This window comes from Peromyscus maniculatus, chromosome X, assembly GCF_049852395.1.
Source record: "Peromyscus maniculatus bairdii isolate BWxNUB_F1_BW_parent chromosome X, HU_Pman_BW_mat_3.1, whole genome shotgun sequence".
Taxonomy (NCBI): Eukaryota; Metazoa; Chordata; class Mammalia; order Rodentia; family Cricetidae; genus Peromyscus; species Peromyscus maniculatus.
The window spans coordinates 66904414-66923246 of record NC_134875.1 but is presented as its reverse complement, the minus strand read 5'-3'; the positions used below and the strand labels follow the sequence as shown (position 1 = coordinate 66923246).

The 18833-nt window shown below is 34.4% G+C and overlaps 1 protein-coding gene across 2 annotated transcripts in view; it reads left to right on the top strand.

Moving 5' to 3' along the window:
* Pcdh11x (protocadherin 11 X-linked) overlaps positions 1–18833 on the top strand; it is a 610657-nt gene that overhangs the window by 410571 nt on the left and 181253 nt on the right. For both annotated transcript variants that reach the window (XM_016008787.3, XM_006990485.4), the window contains exon 6: positions 16371–16569. In XM_016008787.3, the coding sequence (XP_015864273.1) occupies positions 16371–16569 (199 nt within the window). The remainder of the gene's footprint in view (positions 1–16370; positions 16570–18833) is intronic.

Genomic DNA, 18833 nt, shown 5'->3' with positions numbered 1-18833 from the left:
TCCATTCCCAGATTTGTCCCTCTATATATTCTTTCTCCTTGCCAGTCCCACCTAGCCTTTCTCCTGCCTTGCTGTTGGCTGTTCAGTTCTTTATTAGACCAGCAGATGTTTTAGACAGGCAAAGTAACACAATTTCATAGAGTTAAATAAATGCAACTTAAACAAAAGTAACACATCTTAAAATAATATTCTACAAAATTTCCCCCTTTTTGTATAATAAAAATGGAAGGGTTTTAACTTACACATAGTAAGATTATTTAAAATAACAATTATTAAATAAGGATTACATTCACAATATTCTGTAGTTAGCATATTCAGAGAAAATAATGCATTATCTGTCATATCTTAGTGAATCCAAAATTTTAAACCTAATTTAATTTCTATCATATCTAAGGAAAACTGCAAATATAACTATTTAGTCTTCAACTCCATTAAAGACCCAGAAGGATGTAATATTATCTAACAACAGAGACTTTTGGCTGCCTGTATGATCACCCAAAGTTCCTCTGAAATGTTGGGGCATCCATCTTCAGCCTAGAGACCCATAGTATCTGGCACAGTTTCCATTGAAGCAGAAAATTTAGACTGTCCTGTCTTGTTTTGGCAAAGTTTAGCAGTCACTTTCCCATGTGTCCTGCAGACTATCTGGCAGATTCTTCTGTGAAGCAGGGATTTGGAATGACTGTCCTGCCTTGTTTTGGCAGAGTTCAACAGTGTTTCTCCTGTGTGTTCTGCATGTCCAGTCTGCACAGCACATTGTCAGCAGTCAAAGGCAAGAGCAGTTTCTTTGCTCAGTGTCTAAACTTGCCACAATGAAAGCAAACTCCATAAGGAGTTTCTTCAATTCCCATAATCTCTGAAGTAAATTGATGCTACCAGGAACAGATGTGTCTCATTTTCAGGAAAATCCCTAAGTTAACAAAACATTTTAAATGCCATATTCTATAGGTCTTGAAAGTTTTGAAGACCATCTGTCTAAAATGCATCCCTATATGATCTAAGCATGCCTAACATATCTAAAATTTTGATTGTTATAAATAACTAACCACTAACCTATGTTTCCTGATTATCATATATCGTTTATAATAACAGCTTTCAAAAACTATAACTTCACCCTACATTTCCAAATGAACTGCATAGGCATAATGCCTCAAATAAAATTAACTGTCCAGCTGAAACTCTTAAATGATCCATATCCCTTTTTTGTTTTATTCATCTTCCTCAGGCTCTAGATGGATATTCATGCCCCATGCTGGATGCCAAAATATTGCTCTTTATTTTTTAACTCTTTTGGGAGGCCTGCCACCCAGCCCCAAAATAAATCACACATGGAGGCTTATTCTTAATTATAAATGCCTGGCCTTAACTGGGCTTATTACTAGCCAGCTTTCACATCTGTAATCTTACTCTTACTCCATGGCTTACTTTATATTCTCTATATATTCTCTTTGCCTGCCAGCTTTGACTATCTTTTCTCTCAAACCTTGCTAATGGTTGTTCAGTTCTTTGTTAGACCAGCAGGTGTTTTAGACAGGCAAATTAACACAGGTTCAGAGAGTTAAGCAAATGCAACATAAACAAAAGTATCACACCTTAAAATAATATTCTATAACATTTATTAATGGAATTTTAAAGAAAATGGATGCATGTAGGGTAATTAACAGCTATTTAATTTTTCTTAAAATTTGCTCTATAGGAATGAATTAATTCCTGGTACTGTAACCCTAAGAACTACTATGTGATATGCTCCCGTCAGTCAGTTACTACTGAGAGAGAGGAAACAATAGTATTTTCACCTCAAGGGATGAATATCAGGTTATCTAATCCCAAGTTGCCACCCATGATGCATTACATATTACTAATACTAAACTACCTCTCTTTCTCTCTCCGTGTGTGTGTGTGTTTGTGTGTGTGTGTGTGTGTGTGTGTGTGTGTGTGTGTGTGTGTGTGTGTGTATGTGTGTGTAAATGTAACAATAATAAAGAGGAGGTCATAAATCTGAAAGAGAGTAGGAGGCATGTGAAAAGTTAAGAGTGGTGAGAGTAAGGCTTGAAAATGATGCAAATAGAGAACACATACATGACTTTCTAAAATATATAAATTACATCAAGTACATTTAAAAATAAAGATCAAGAATGCAAGATTATATTGCTCTATAATATACTTAAGGAAGATTTTAAACATTTGAGTTGTAATTTTCCTTCTTTCTTATTTTTCTTCTCTCATACAATACATCCAGACTGCAGTTTCCTTCCCTTCACCCCTCTTAATTTCCCCCCATCTCCCTTCTCCTTATATCCACTCTTCTTTCATTTTCCTTCAGAAATGAGTAGGCCTCCCATAATTTACATTTAGAACAGAAATTACTTTTAAATTCAGTTGAATGTTTCTAAGAAATGGAAATCAATATTATTCTGTATAAAATGTGATGTGTGTTCATCTGTGTATGTTTAAATACATCATATAATTAATAGTATTTTCCAGAGACTAAATTTTCAGAAATTGCCTTTTAATTATTGATGTAAGAATTTTAGTGTTTTTTGTTGATACTGTATTAATAAATGGATGAATAAAATTATAGGCAGTTGGTTGCTGAAGAAATTATTGACATTGCAAAAACTTTTCAAAACTGAAATTGTGAAATGAATGTTTCTTCAAATATTTGAGGCAATTCAATATCAAAATAAACTTATACATTTATTTGATTGCTTATTTTTAAACTACTCCATTAGTTTCCATTTTTAAGGAATTACTTAAATGTATATTTCTTCCTTTTTTTGAAAATAGAATCTTTGAGACTATAATGTATCCTGATCACAGTTTCCCTTCTTTCTACTCCTCCCAGTAATTCTGCACATCCTCTCCCATGTGGACCCACTCCCTTTATGACTCCCATTGGATAATAAACAGAATTCTAATGGATAACAATAAAAGAAAATAAAACAAAACATAATAAGTTAAAACAAAATCTGACACATCAGATTTGGACAAAACAAACAAACAGAAGTAAAAAGAGCCCAAGAGAAGGCACAAGAATCAGAGACCCACCAATTCACATACTCAGAAGTCCCATAAAAACACTAACTGGAAGCCATGACATATGCAGAGGACCTGGTGCAGACGTGTGCAGGCCCTGTGCTTGCTGAACTCTTTGTGAGTTCATATGAGCTGTGCTCATATTGATTTAGAGGGCCTTGTTTCTTGGTGTCTTCCATCCCCTCTGGATCTTACAATATTTCTGACTCCTCTTTCATAGCATTCCCTGAGCCATGGCGGAGGGATTTTACAGAGATATCCTAGTTATAGCTAAATGTTCAAAGGTTTCTTACTCTCTGCATATATTTATTTTAAAGTATTACATTAATATGACATTTGCTAGCAATATCTAATTAGGAGAAAAATCTCAATTTGAAATTTTAGTTTGCTTATATGGTATTTAATATGTCTCATTTCTTAAAGATAATATTTAGATACAAATATTAATATTTGTACCAAATAATAAATATTTATTTAAGTTTTGAAAAACTTGCAAGTGCACATGTATATGATATGTGCTCACATGTATCCACTGTAATCCAAGATACCATTTTTGTGTCTGTCACTCTTTTTATGCCTGAAAACATATTTTAAAGGTTTCATATTGAAACATATCATTCCATAATTTATATCCTGGTGAATATATCCTACAAAATGAATTGCACTTTCAAACTAATTTACAAAAATAAATTGTAGAAAGATCAATTGATTTTAATTAGTTTTATCTCTTCTCTTGTGACTAATTTGTCTCCTTAGACTCAATTCTTTCACCTTCAATTTTCTTATATTATTTTCTCAAAGTTATATAATTATTTTACATTTCATTCAATGAAATTTGAATAAGTTCATGGATAGATAATTTTCAATGAGCATGCTTCTTAAACAAAGAAAAGATTTCAAGATAGGTGTTTCCATGAAACTAGTAAACTAAAAATATTCAATGTCACTACTGCATAGAAAATTCAGTTTTAAATAAGAGACATAAATTAATACTTTTGTGCCATAATTTTATATGAAAACTGTAAATAATTTTAGATTTTGGCTGCAAATGGTTGCAAAATGAAGCTAAAGTCTTGATTAGTAAAATATTAGAACAAAAGCAAATGTTAGTACATGGTTCCTAGCTTTTCATAGTATTACTTGTAAATAATTTTATTTATTTTTAGGAATGACTATTTTTTTTTCTTGTAATCCAACTATTTTAATCCTGTCATTGGCTATCTATAGGATTTATAGAACTTCAACTTTTTCTTAAGTATGAGGAAAAAGTCAAAGGCAACAGTAAACTTTTCACCTCATTTAATTTTCAGTAAGTGACACATTTTTCACAAATAGCAGTTGTAACATACTAGTTATTCTAAAACATATGAACAATATTCATAAATTTCGACACACTAAATAAAGAGCTAACATTATCAAATGTGTACTCTCCTTTTAAAAAAGGAAAATAGTTTAATCATTAGTATTTTTAAACTAGTTTTTGTTCTTCATCACATTTTTGTTGTGATATCTGCTGACATTAAACAGAGAATATTTTGATTCAAATGTTTATATAATTGACAAAAATGCCAGGTTTCTCCTCTTTCACTGTATGCTGCATGTTATTCCAACCTATGTAATTTAAATCAGAAACCATCTGTTGCTTGAATGACATTTGGTTTATTTAAAATTCATCAATTAAGCAGACATGTTGTGTAACTATGGCAATGGGTGAATTATTTTGCAAATATAAAGAAGTGACAGCAGAACAGAAGCACCACTTAAAACAAAATATAGCTTCTTTCACAGAAACAAATTTCACACTATTTAACAAGTTAAAAAAAAAACCCTGCTAACTATCATTATCATAAATTGCATGATTATTGGTATCCTATATGATCTATCAACCCACTATCATTGGAGTCCATTTTTATCACAAACAATAAGTGACTTTAAGCTTTTTTTGCCTGTTCATGTTAATTATGCAAATATCATGCATGGAAATAGCAATGTTATTTAAAAAGTGAATATTCTAACTGCCACATCAATTTAAATTAGTCATTTTAGCTTCAAATCAAAAGTCTTGTAGAGTGCTTGAACACTTGTCATAGAATAGAAGAACCAAACCATGCTGATTCTTTGCAGCTATGGAAGGCAGATTTATGGATAATTGGTGGAAATTTCTCCTTCTGTCAATGTTTTAGCTTCTAAAAGGTGGAGAATGAAATCTTTGATTTTCCAAGTTGAATATAAAATCAGAGTAAGAGTTGTATGGTTGTTAGCATGAAGTTGGTGAACACTCTTTTGGCAATTAACATATTCTTATCTACACACTTTATTGTAGATGACAGTGTTTTATATATTTGAAACTATGATATAATTGATTTTGGTAAATAAAAGTGATCTGGTAATTTGGATCATTAAATGTAAATCACTAAACATAGCTATAGTCAGTACCATATGCAAATTTTTCTTGCAGTTTTTGATTGATATGTAAAGATGTTCATTGTCACCACAATTGCTATTAGTGTTAGTATTTAGCTATTGTTACTTACTCTCATTTTGGAGACATGTTAATCACAAAGCATTTGAAATTTTAATTTATTTGTGAGGCATCAATTGTATTTGCAAACATATTCATTTTCTTTCATTTTCAAAATTCATGCAACTCTGGTAATTTCAGATTTATTAATGTGTCAACATTCTTGAAAAAAATAAAATTCATCCTTTCTTCTTACAAATAAATTTATTACATTATGTTTGAGTTGAAATGAATCATTACTCAAACTATGATGCTCTTGGGTTGTGTCAAATAATTACGTCTAACTCTGACCACACACACACATATGCACAAGTACACACTCAAATATCATTATAAGTTTAATAGGATAGTCAGAGTTTAGAGAACTCTTGCCTATTCTGGAACATCTAAGCATAATGGCAGCCTTGCTATAGAAAGTTATAATAGCAACAAATATAAAGATGCATGAAAACAACTAAGCAAAGGCTTGAATGATTAAACCCTCAAGATTATTGTGTGAAAGAGGTAATAAGATATGTGATTATTCCATTGTTTTCTGAAATACAAAAGAGAAAAAGGGGTCAACTTTAATCTGGTAATGTAAAAAAAAAAAACCCAAATAATTTAAAAATAAAAATAAAGCAGCCCACAAATTACAGTCACAATAGAATAGACTTTGCATAAAATAAAAAGGCTTCCTAGATCACTTAAGATCTTTAAGTAAGACAAGTGAGTTGATCATATATCATATAATAGAGATACAAGATTTGAGTTGAGTTTAAAAATAATTCATTTTCACAATTTGTTTTCTAATATGTTGAGTAATTAAAGTTAAAATTTTCTTGTATTTTTTACTAAAAAAAAAACCTTTTATTCATTTTACATACCAACCACAGATCCCCCCTCTCATCCCTCCTCCTGCTTCCTCCCAGCCTCTCCCACTCACCTATCCCCTATCCCCTCCTCCAAAAGGGTAAGGCCTCCCCCATGGGGAGTAAGCAAACTCTGGTACAGACAGTTGCTCATAGAATGCCTCTTCTCTCTCTTTGACTAGACTCCCGGAGGTTGGTCTGGTGCTTGGCTGTGGATCTCTGCATCTGCTTCCATCAGTTACTGGATGAAGGCTCTATGATGAGTTAGGGTATTCACCAATCTGATTACCAGTGTAGGCCAGTTCGGGCACCTTCTCCACTATTGCTAGTATCTAATTTGTGGTCATCCCCGTGAATTCTTGGGAATTTTCCTAGCACCAGGTTTCTCCTTTACTTCATAATGTCTCCCCTCATCAAGCTATCTTTTTCATTGCTCTCCCACTCTGTCCTTCCCCCAGCTCAACCATCCAATTCCCTCATGTTCTCATCCCCTATCATCTCTCCTTTGTTTCCCATTCCCCATTCTCAGTTTACTCATGGAGATCTCATCTGTTTCCCCTTCCCAAGGCAATCTGTGCATCTCTATTAGTGTCCTCCTTGTTAGTTAGCTTCTCTGGAGTTGTGGGTTGTAGTCTGGTTATCCTTTGCTTTACATCTAGTATCCACTAATGAGTGAGTACATACCATGCTTCTCTTTCTGAATCTGGCTTACCTCACTCAGGATGATATTTTGTATTACTCAGCTATAAAAAACAATGACATCATAAAATTTGCAGGCAAATGGATGGAATTAAAGTTAAATTTGCCAAGACATTTACCCATGGGAAAATATAGACATCCCTGAAATCCATAAAAAGTCTTTTTCTTATTGTAGAATTTAGGAATTCAAGAGCTTAGAATATGCTTAGTAGTTGTGCATTCATAATGTTTTATATATGAATCAACAGGATAGATATGACTATCCTGTTGCATGATAATCATTATAAAGCAATACACATTCTTAAGGCTACCCTTTCAACTAAGAGTTACACGTAACTCTTGTAGATTCTTTGTTGCCAGATTAACCTTTCCAAAACGTCAGTTGAATCATATTATGGAAATGTAACGATAGTCTTATTATCTGTAGTATGGAATTTAAGCTTTATGGGCTATAGTAGTATTTTGCCTATGAATCATTCAGTTAAGCAACACCAGTATTATTTATGAATGAATATGTTATGAAAGTTTGATGTGAACTACAAACAAGGGATGTATATTTAGGGAGTGGCATCCCTTGTGATTTCTCCCTATTACTAAAGGAACATAATAAAATATAAAGTGCACTCATTTTTCAGTAAAAATCCAAAATTTATTTACATCTGCTAAATAATTATTACAATCAAAATATTTGCTTCAAATTGTATACAACAGCTTTCTTGAATGGCTTTAAATGAATAGATTAATATAATTATATTATTATATTACTATACTGTGTAATTATATTGTATATTAATATAATGTACATACTATAAAATTTTCAGTACATAAAAGAAAAACTTATTTATCTCTTTTGTGATAATTAAATAGGTATTTCCATGAAATAGTTAACAGTTCTACATATTGTAGATAGACAAGAAAAATAGATATTTTGAATGTTCCTATACTATGGATAGGAGCAGAAAAATGACAATAGACACTAAAGATTCATTCATTTGAAAAGTAAAATGTCGAGCTTGGAAAAAAAGATGGCAGAACAGTGTGGCATGAGCAATAGAGAGACGTAGAACTATAGATGCATGTGACAATAGAAATGGGAACCTGGCCACAGCAACCAGAGGAACATTTTGTTGCCAAGTAGGGCCTGTTCTCTGGCCCGCGTAAAGATCAGGTCACCATTAGGCCCACCTCGACCCATAGCTGCCTGCCAGACCACTGCCACCACTTGGCCCATAGGCCCTACCAAGTTCATGGAGCCACAGCTGCTGCTACTGCTGATGCTCTTGTTGATGGCCCTGCTGAGAGACCAGAGCATGAGCCTGCAGATTGCAAATATGATGATCATGCACAAGGTAGTGGAAGGTGGCCGGCAATGAGGGCAAGGTTTACCAAGCCTTTTCCTTTTGGGCCACAAACCAGCTCCCAAACCATGACAAGGAGACATTATTTTGAATGCTTGGCCTAGCTTAAGCTCAATACTGACTAGCTCTTTTAACTTAAATTAACCTGTTTCTCTATCTTTCTTTTGCCTTGGGGCCTTTTACCTTTTCTTTCTGTATAACTTTCACTACTTCTCATGTCTGAGTGGCTGGTGACTGCCTGTCTTCTTGCCCCAGTCATGTCCCTCATTCCTCCTCCTCTAGTTATTCCTCTCAAACCTAGATTTCTCCTCCTATTTATTCTCTCTGCCTGCCAGTCTCACTTATCCATCTGTTGCCTAGCTATTGGCTGATCAGCTCTTTATTAGACCAATCAGGTACCTTAGGTCGGCAAGGTGAAACAAATGCAACCCATCTTTACATAATTAAACAATGCAGCATAAAAGTAATGCACCTTTACACAGTTAAAGTAATATTCTGCAGCATAAACAAATGTAACACATAGTTGCCTAGTTAAAATAATATTCCACAACAGCAAGGTGGTGTACAACAGCCTGGAGCTCAGGTAGGCCCTGCTTCCAGAAAAGCTGCCCAACCACATGACCACTGTTATCACCCTGACTCTGAAACAAGATGTGCTAGATGAAGAATGGTTCATTTTTAGATTAAGCCTCCTCAAAAATGTCTGATCCATACTGCTGCTGGAAACCATGTTGGTGGTCATGATCCATGCTGCCACAAAAATCCTCCTTGATGTGCATGATCCCAGCTGCCGCTAGATACCATGTTGATGTCCACAATCAGTGCCACCACCAGAAACCATGTGGAAGTCCTGTGCTGCAATGGCAGGGAATAGTGATGGCTTCAGACTCATACCTAAGAATGAGAGATGTTGAATGCTTCTGTGCCATCTCCATGGGGGGGGGGGAGAGAGAGAGAGAGAGAGAGAGAGAGAGAGAGAGAGAGAGAGAAGACATGAAGCCATTGAAATGTTTCCTTAAAAATTGTAATAAAATGCAGAAGTATAGCTCTTCACAATTGATGGCTTCTAGGGAGTGGGTAGGGAAAGGCTCAGTTTTCGTTAAGGGGAATTTGACCAGGTTCCAAATTGGACTTGTTTTTTTTTTCCTTTCTTTTCTGGAGAAAGTGAGGGTGAGGAGGACATAAGGGTGTGAGGGTGGACCTGGGAGGAATGGGAAGTGACTGTGATTCAGGCACATTGTATGAAATTACCAAAAATATAAATAAAAATATTATGCTGGAAATAAAAAGTAGAGAGTAGGGATGAAAATATAGTTCAGCAAATACAACCTGTGTGTACCGTGTGCAAGGCGTCACATTCAAACTCCAGTAATGTAAAAAGTAAAAATTGAAACAATCAGTTAAAAACATTTTAAAGGGAAAGAAGTTAAGCCAAATTTGTAAGATATTCTATAATTATTAAGGTATCAAAATTAGTATATTTTTTTTGTTCAGTTTTTTCCAGGAGTGCCATAATTACAAAAAGACAATGTGATGTAGGAATCACTAAAGTAATGATTTGTGGGGAAAAGAAGAAAGAAAAAAAAGAAAAGAAAAAGCTCAGTATCATAACCCATCAAATTTTAAATTTGAGAATACTATAAACCATTCCATTTGAACCAATTTGAACAGTTTTACTGACGACAACATTTGCTGGAGAATTAAAACTCTAGGTAGGGCAGACTGATAACTGTAGGAACTACATAAAGAGCAGTGGGTGAATGAGTGAGATGTGGGAGAGTGTGTGTTTGCTGAGTGAGGAAAGGAGCTGAATGGGTAGAGAGAAAAGTGAAAAGATATGGACAGACAGAACTGCTGTGAAAATAGCTGTGCAGAGGGTAAGAATGAATGAATGAATGAATGTGTGTGTGTGTGTGTGTGTGTGTGTGTGTGTGTGTGTACACGCACGCACGCACGCACGCACGCTCTGAGGAGGCAATATGTAAGAACTATGTAAACAGCAATTGGTGAGTAGGTAAGGTGAAGAGTGCATGTGTGTGCTGAGTGAGGGATATAGCTCTATGAGCAAAGAGAAAGGAGCAGTGTGAAGACATCAAAGAAGAAGCATGAGAGTAAGATGAGAGAGTGAACGAATGGGAAAATGAGTGAGTAAAGAGTGAATAAATGATCTAATAATATGTGAAGTGATTAATAATAATAAGTGAATAACATGTAATAATAAGTAAGAGTAGAAAGAAGAAATGTGTATAGAAGAGAGATGTGGAGTTATGTAAAAAAGAAGATGTAACTGTGCAAAAGAGGTATGGCTATATGGAGAATTTATGGAAACCGTAACAGTGTGGAATATAACTTGACTGTATGGAGAATGTAACAATGTGGAATATATCTGTGTTGAAACAAAGATACATACTGAGAGGAGAGGATAAAGATTCCAGATAAGGAAGAGAGTGTGTTGCATGTTACCTTATTTTTCCCTTCAGATAGAAAAAGTCTAGCCTTCAGAATATTCCTAAGCCCTTGCCACCTTCATGGAATTTTGCATACCCTGATGGTTGCTGGAAACTGGCCCTCCAGTTACCTAAAAATAATTCAGTAGATAGGAGGAGTATTTGCTACTCTTCCAGAAGACCAGAGTTCAGTTCCCAGAAACCACGTGGGGAAGATGACAACTGTCTGTATCTCAAGCTCCAGGGGATACAGTTCACTCTACTTGCCTCATGTGGATACTTGAATTAATCTCTCTCTCTCTCTCTCTCTCCTCTCTCTCTCTCTCTCTCTCTCTCTCTCTCTCTCTCTCTCACACACACACACACACACACACACACACACACACACAAATTCATGTGATTGATATTTCTTGGACTGCTAAGAATTACAAAAACAGACAAAATGTATATCAGATCATAAACATTGAAAATAGAATTGAGAAAGAACTCAAACACCCAAGATGTAATTGAACATTAGATTATTTTATAACTTTTGATCACACAGTTCATCATGAACTATAGTTAAGACATTTTAACAATTGATAAAAGTGAGAATAAACAAGATCTTTTTTCAGTGTGTCTGTTCTATAATTGGGTCTTCAAGTATATATGCATATACAGAAAAGTTTCAAGTGGAAGAACTACTTTCAAAACTGAAATAGTAATGGTGTATTGGTGTTTTTAAGCACATTCAGGATGGTCAACAAAAGGAGTGAGTTTTATTCCCTGAGGTTGACCCTTATAGACTCACTTATTCTCTCTCATCTATCCTTTTGAGAATTCAATGAATGTTAAGATATATGTTCAAACCTACTACACATTCATTCTAGGGCACTTCTTTGCAATGATTTTTAGTAAGTGACTAACACAGAACAGGACATCTTTGTCATAAAATTGTCTTGGTATTTTTAGTGTAGATAAACAAGTATACACACTGTGTCACTGTCTTTTCATCCAAAAGAAATGTACATAGCCACTACTTCTGTCATTTTCCATAATGTTATGTACTATTTACTGGGGACTTTAGTTCTTCAAGAAGAGATTACTGACTCTTTAACCACAGGAGGTTAAGCTATCAAAATCCATGTATTTATGCCAGCACTGGTTCCTTGTTAATATTTTCTGTTATCTGTTTTTGTTGTTGTTGTTTGTTTGTTTGTTTTTTTTTTGTTTTTTTTTTTTTTTTTTTTTTTTGGAGACAGGGTTTCCCTGTGTAGCTTTGCGCCTTTCCTGGAACTCACTTGGTAGCCCAGGCTGGCCTCAAACTCACAGAGATCCGCCTGGCTCTGCCTCCCAGTGCTGGGATTAAAGGTGTGCGCCACAACTGCCTGGCTCTGTTATCTGTTTAAACACTATAAAATTTTAAATGATAAAACCATACTATGACTAGAGTTTTCCTTATCCTGCTTGGCCCACAGTCAGGACAAATCTCTCTCACGCGCCAGTCCCACAGCCACTCAGACCCAACCAAGTAAACACAGAGACTTATATTACTTATAAACTGTATGGTCGTGGCAGGCTTCTAGCTAGCTGTTCTTATATCTTAAATTAACCCATTTCTATTAATCTATACCTTGCCATGTGGCTCGTGGCTTATCAGTACTTTACATCTCTCTTTTCATGGCGACGGCTGGCAGTGTCTCTCTGCCTCAGCCTTCCACTCCCCAGAATTCTCTTCTCTGCTTGTCCCACCTATACTTCCTGCCTGGCTACTGGCCAATCAGCATTTTATTTATACAAAGCAATATCCACAGCACTAAACTTTAATGTAATATTGAAATGTTGATACATAGTAAAATATTCTATATCTGGAATATACAAATACTTGTGTATTTGCATAAATTTAGATTTTTTTATAAATAGTTATTTACCATAAGAAAATAAATCATAGTTTTGTGCCAATCTAGCTTATTTTATGTGCAGTAATTTAGATCATGCATATAGCATTGCAGCTAGAGTTTTTCTGCCTTGCCCACAGTCAGGACAAATCTGTCACCTGCCAGTCCCACAGCCGCTCAGACCCAACCAAGTAAATACAGAGACTTATATTGCTTACAAACTATACGGCCATGGTAGGCTTCTTGCTTAAATTAATCCATTTCCATAAATCTATACCTTGCCTTGTGGCTCATGGCTTTCCGGCGTCTACACATGCTTCTTGTCATGGCGGTGGCTGGCAGTGACTCCTTCCACCTTCCTGTTTTTTCTTTTCTCCTCTCTGTTAGACCCACCTATATTTCCTGCCTAGCCACTGGCCAATCAGTGTTTTATTTATTGACCAATCAGAGCAATTTGACACACAGACCATCCCAAAGCATAGTATTATATTAATTTTAACTTTTCTGTAATAGCTAATGATACATTAATTTTATGATGTAATATTTTGTATACTTTTCAACCTATTTTCCAAGTTTTTTTTTAATTTTTAAAAGGCTGACAAATATACATATTTATATTTACTTGAAAATATATTAGTGATCATAACTAACATATGCAAGTGAGTAAAGTTAAACTTTAAACCACAATGCTTCTAGTTTCTTAGTGAGAAAATGATCCAAAGCTGTTATGTTGGAATGACAAAATTAGCTTCCATCAGATTTTCTGCAAGCTATGACCAGCAGGGAAAATGTTTTTAAAAGTTTGAACAAAAATAGTCTTTCCAGACAGATAAGTTTTTATATATATATTTAAACAGTTTAAAGCAATCAAATGAAAACTTACTAATGTCTATATTTTCTAAAGCTGTTTTTGTACTATAAGATGAACTTTGAGAAGATGAGATTAAGGTCAAAGATTATGTCTCAGTAAGCCTAAAGGTTTACCATTAAACTATTAACCAAAAATGATTTCTATTCTACTTCACAACATTGCTGTAGTTGGGATTCTAGAAGATGATTGTGGTTTATTACAAAAATATGTGTACATTTTATCTATTATTTGTATTAAGATTTTGTTCATTTAAGCTCAAGGACATTTCTATTATAGTTTAAAAGAAAAATCCCCAGACAAGTGTGGTGATATACTGTGTATCCTAATAAATCTGCCTGAACATCAGAGAACAGAACAAGCCACTAGATTACACATAGAAGCCAGGCAGTGGTGGCACACACCTTTAATCCTAGTACTCAGGAGGCAGAGATCTCTCTGGACCTCTGTGAGTTCAAAGCCACCCTGGACTACATGAGATTGACTCAGTCTAGGAGAGAAACAGAGCCAGGTAGTGGTGACACACACCTTTAATGCCAATACTTGGGAGTAACACAACTTTAATCTCAGTACTAGGAAAGTTGAGACAGGAAATGATATGGGTGGGTGGAGAAAGGTATATAAGGTGTGAGGAGACAGGAACTAAAGGCTTTTATACTAAGGAAGCCCGTTTGGCTAGAGGCCTTTAAGCTAGAAAGGCTCTTTCAGACTAAAGAGTTGGTGAGATAACAGGTGGTGGCTATGGCTTGCTTTGCTTCTCTGATCTTCAGGCAAATTTATTATGGTACAATATATCACTACAGACAGGCAAGGTATAAAATCCCTGCACCTGCCTGCAAGAGGAGAATGGAATAGTAGAAAAAAAGTTCCCTGTAATTTAAGTGCTAAAGTGGCTACATGGTGAAAAGCAGCCACCTGACAGAAAGGACAGCTTCACAGAAAGAATAAAGAACCCCCAAATGTTAGGGGACATCCTAAAGAGTTAAGGAAAATATGATTAGAAAGGAAGAGTTTTACTTTTCTGAATTTAGAAAAACAAACTGACTTATACGCTCCATTTTAGCTACCCTACAGCCTGTGGCCAATGAAGTTTCTGCTCTAGGGTTTAGGTTTTTGGGAAGAAAATGTAAAGTATCTCATTAAAGAAATAATTAGTTTGCCTGTGTTTCTGCATGGCTTAAATTGAGCCCACCTTCTTAGAGGAGGTCCCTTAAGCAGCACAATTGGAACATTATGTCTCTAGCTAGACCAGAGATCCTACTCTCCTGACCAGGATTTTCTGCTCAAAATATTACTCCCTCTGAAGAGGTCACCTTAAAAGTATTTAGAAGTCAGAGAAGAGATCAGACCCCCCCAAACAATTTTAACAACATTTGCTACTAAGATGCTCAAGAACATTTTTAGCTTTTAGCCAAGAAGACACTGTGTACTTTTATTTGAGGGGTCTTCTATTTAAAATTTTCTAGCCAGTTTCTACCTTCTGTTTTCAAGGAATTTCCTAACACATTCGACAAGCTGATGTTTTTTTTTTTTTAAGAACATCAAGAATTAACAAGTTACAATAAAAGTAGGCACATACCCTCAGAGAAACAGAAGAACAGGAAGGAAGGAGAGGTGGGAGGAGGGACTGAGAGAAGAGGGAGAGAAAAGTGTGCTCAGGATGTATTATATGAGAAAAGAATAAATAAATAAATAAATAAATAAATAAATGCTTATTTAGTGCTTTTAAACTTCAAGCATTCAGTATCTATACTTTCTATAAACTATTATAACCCTCTGAACTTTGAAGAATACCACATTGTTTTATTAGGAATCCCAAACAAGAGAAGTGAAAATCATGAGTAGTCCAAGAGAACAAAGCAGGAATTGGAGGTTTGATTATACTGCCCCAGTCCAGAGTTATTGGGTCCAGATGAATGTTGTAAAAACCGGAAAGAGAGATCTATTTAGGAGGCTATCTTTGTACACTAGTTACTGTGTAAAATAGTACTACTGAGAACTAAAATGGTGTTGCATCTGGTCAGCATATTTCTATTACTAGAATTCATAGACTTCTTACATTCAAAGTTTTAGGCCCCATTTCTTCTGTTTTAACTAATTCTGCTTACAACAATTCTTATAGCTTGTCTATATAATTGTCCTTAGCAGTTATACATAGTATGTGGCTATTTTTGCATTCATAGAATAGAATAAAGTTAAATGAATACTAACAAAAACCTGACCAATAAATTTATTCTAAAAGGTAAAAGTTTTAATTTTAAAGTATATATTATTGAATAAAGTCACTACTGTCTCAGTTCACCAGAATCTCACAGAAAAGCAAAGAAGTTGAGTTATAGTTATTCATTCTTGTAATTCAAAAAGTAGATTATTGCCAAATACTGCTAAGTGACTCTATATTAAAATGATGGTCAAAAATTTCTGTTGTGCTCAAATAGCACAAAACCTACAAGTTTCTTGATTAGAAGATATTCCTGCTCATTCTGTCTTTCGATGTGCTCTGTATAGAAATATAATAGAGGCAACACTGTTGCCAGGTGAAACTGGTTTGAAAACAGATCTGCCTGTTCACAAAAGCCTGAATTGTTCACAGTGCAAGATAATTTTATGTGGCTTTACAAGATAGCTGAAATAATACATTTTATAAATTGGATGCATTAAGCAATTATTCAGAATATTGCTGAAACCCTGTAATTTTCTTTGCTCCTTTCAGTCCCAGCGACGTGTCACATTTCACCTACCAGAAGGCTCTCAGGAAAGCATCAGTGATGGTGGATTGGGAGACCATGATGCAGGCAGCCTTCCCAGCACATCCCATGCCCTGCCTCTTGGCTATCCTCAGGAAGAGTACTTTGATCATGCCGCACCAAACAACCGCACTGAAGGGGATGGCAACTCTGATCCAGAATCTAGTAAGTGATCCTTTCCTAGTTCATCAATAGAAATAGATTAATTCTGTTTGCAAATCAGGTTTTCATAGCTCTAATTATAAGGGACAATGAGTTATTTTACTATGACTAGTATCATATTCTGAAAAGTTAAACTTAATATGGTGGAGATATATATATATATTCAATTACTATATATATAGCAACTTATAGTAATTGAAAAACAAAATAGTGGATACTCTAAACAAAATTTATTATGGAAGTTATAACATTCATTTTCTTTAGGCACAGGTAGGATATTTCCATTTTTGCACATTTTTTATGTGCAATCTGCCATTTTTCTCTCATTATTTATTATTCTCACTTAATTTGTGCACATTATAAATGATACCTAATATTTACATTATTTTACAGTTTCTTTGTGTTTTAATAGAGATAAAATCATTTCTAAGTATTTCAGGAGAAATAAGAATTCTAACTCCACTGGAGGGGAAATTAGACTGAGGATTTCAATAATACACTATTATCATATTCCTCTGTCATGTAATTGTTTAAAAGTCCCACCCTTAAACAAGAAGCTGTTTAAAATTGATACCTGCTGGGAAAGAGAAAAATCAATTTTCTCCTGTGGAACAGACTGGGTATATCAACCATGCTACGGGTTAGGCTCCATTCCCAGGAGTAATTTGCCAGAACAAAATGATCACCGTGTGTGTGTGTGTGTGTGTGTGTTCATTTTTTTTTGTTTCTGTACTTTTGTCTATTTTTTGTTTGCTTATTCGATTTGACTTCTTTTTTGAAAGACAGAAAGAGAAATAAAATGATTTGGGTGGGTAGAGAGGTAGGTAAGATCTGGGGGGATTTGAAGGAGAAGAAAGAACATTATTAAAATATATTGTTATTTTTTTTTAAAAAAAATAAAATATTATAAGAGAAAATTGTGAAATATTAGTTTAAGATGTGTTACATTTGTTTATGCTGTGGAATACTGGTTAAATGATGCAAAGATATGCTGCATTCTTTTATGTTGCATTTGTTTAACTCCGTGAAGCTGTGTTACTTAACTGAACACCCAGTAGCAGGCTGGAGGGCAGAGAGAATAAATAGTAGGAAAAATCTAGACACAGGGGGAGGAACAAAATAAGGAAAAAGAAAAGAGGAAACCAAGGGCCAGTCACCCATCTATACAGCCAGCCATGGAGTAAGAAGGAAAGAAAGAAAAAAAGAATAAAGAAAGGCAAAACGCCCAGGGGCAAAATGTAGTTAAAGAGAAACGGAATAATTTAAGCTAAGAAAAGCTGGCTAGAAACAAGCTAAGCTAAGGATGGGCATTCATAAGTAAGAATTAGTCTACATGTATTTATTTGGGAGCTGGAAGGCAGGCCCCCAAAGATTAAAAAAAAACACAGAAAATTTAATGAATGAAATTTCACATTTGATCTCCAGGCAGAAGACACTAAAAATAGGGTTTCTTTTGCAAACCCTTGAGATGAGTAATGTTTTTTTAAAGATTTAAGTTGATGTTATACATTAATTTATTAATAATAATTAAACTATTTTTAACATGTAGAAAACATAGTAAGTTTGTAAAATACAAAATTCAATAAGGTATGCATATAATAAAATATTGTTATATTTTCATAAATTTAAAATTTGCTCCAGATTAAAGTTTTATAAATAAAGTTATGAATGGAAAAAAATTCAACATATGTGATAGAAATGTATAAATATAAACAAATATGAATGGAACAAAATAACTGATATAAGCATATTAAGTAAATTGATATAAATTGTAGATTTTGAAATGTCATTTAAGTATCATGGATACTGTGGATTCAGAATTTTAAACATATGAACTTTTAAATATTTACTTGCTCATTGTATTTATGTACTCTTTATCAATTTTAAAGATTTTTTTTTTTACTTTATATGTATTTTTGTGTTCCTGAATGTATATGTATACCACATTTGGGTAAATGGCCACAGAGACCAGAAGAGGGTTTTGATCTCCTGGAATTTTTCAACAACAGATCCTTGTGAGCCTTTGATATGGGTGCTGGAAATGAATCAGATCTTCAGGAGTTGTTGATGCTTTTAACCATTGAGCCTTCTCTTCAGCCTTTCTCCTCATAGTTAATCTCTTCCATTAGATGATGAAAAATTAGGGGGAAGATGTAATGTAAAACTAGATATTTACAATAAATAACAACACAGTATCATTTTCCTCTTTGCAAAAACAGATGCTCAAACTAAGGTGTTAACAATGTAAAATAATAGAAACAAAGTCT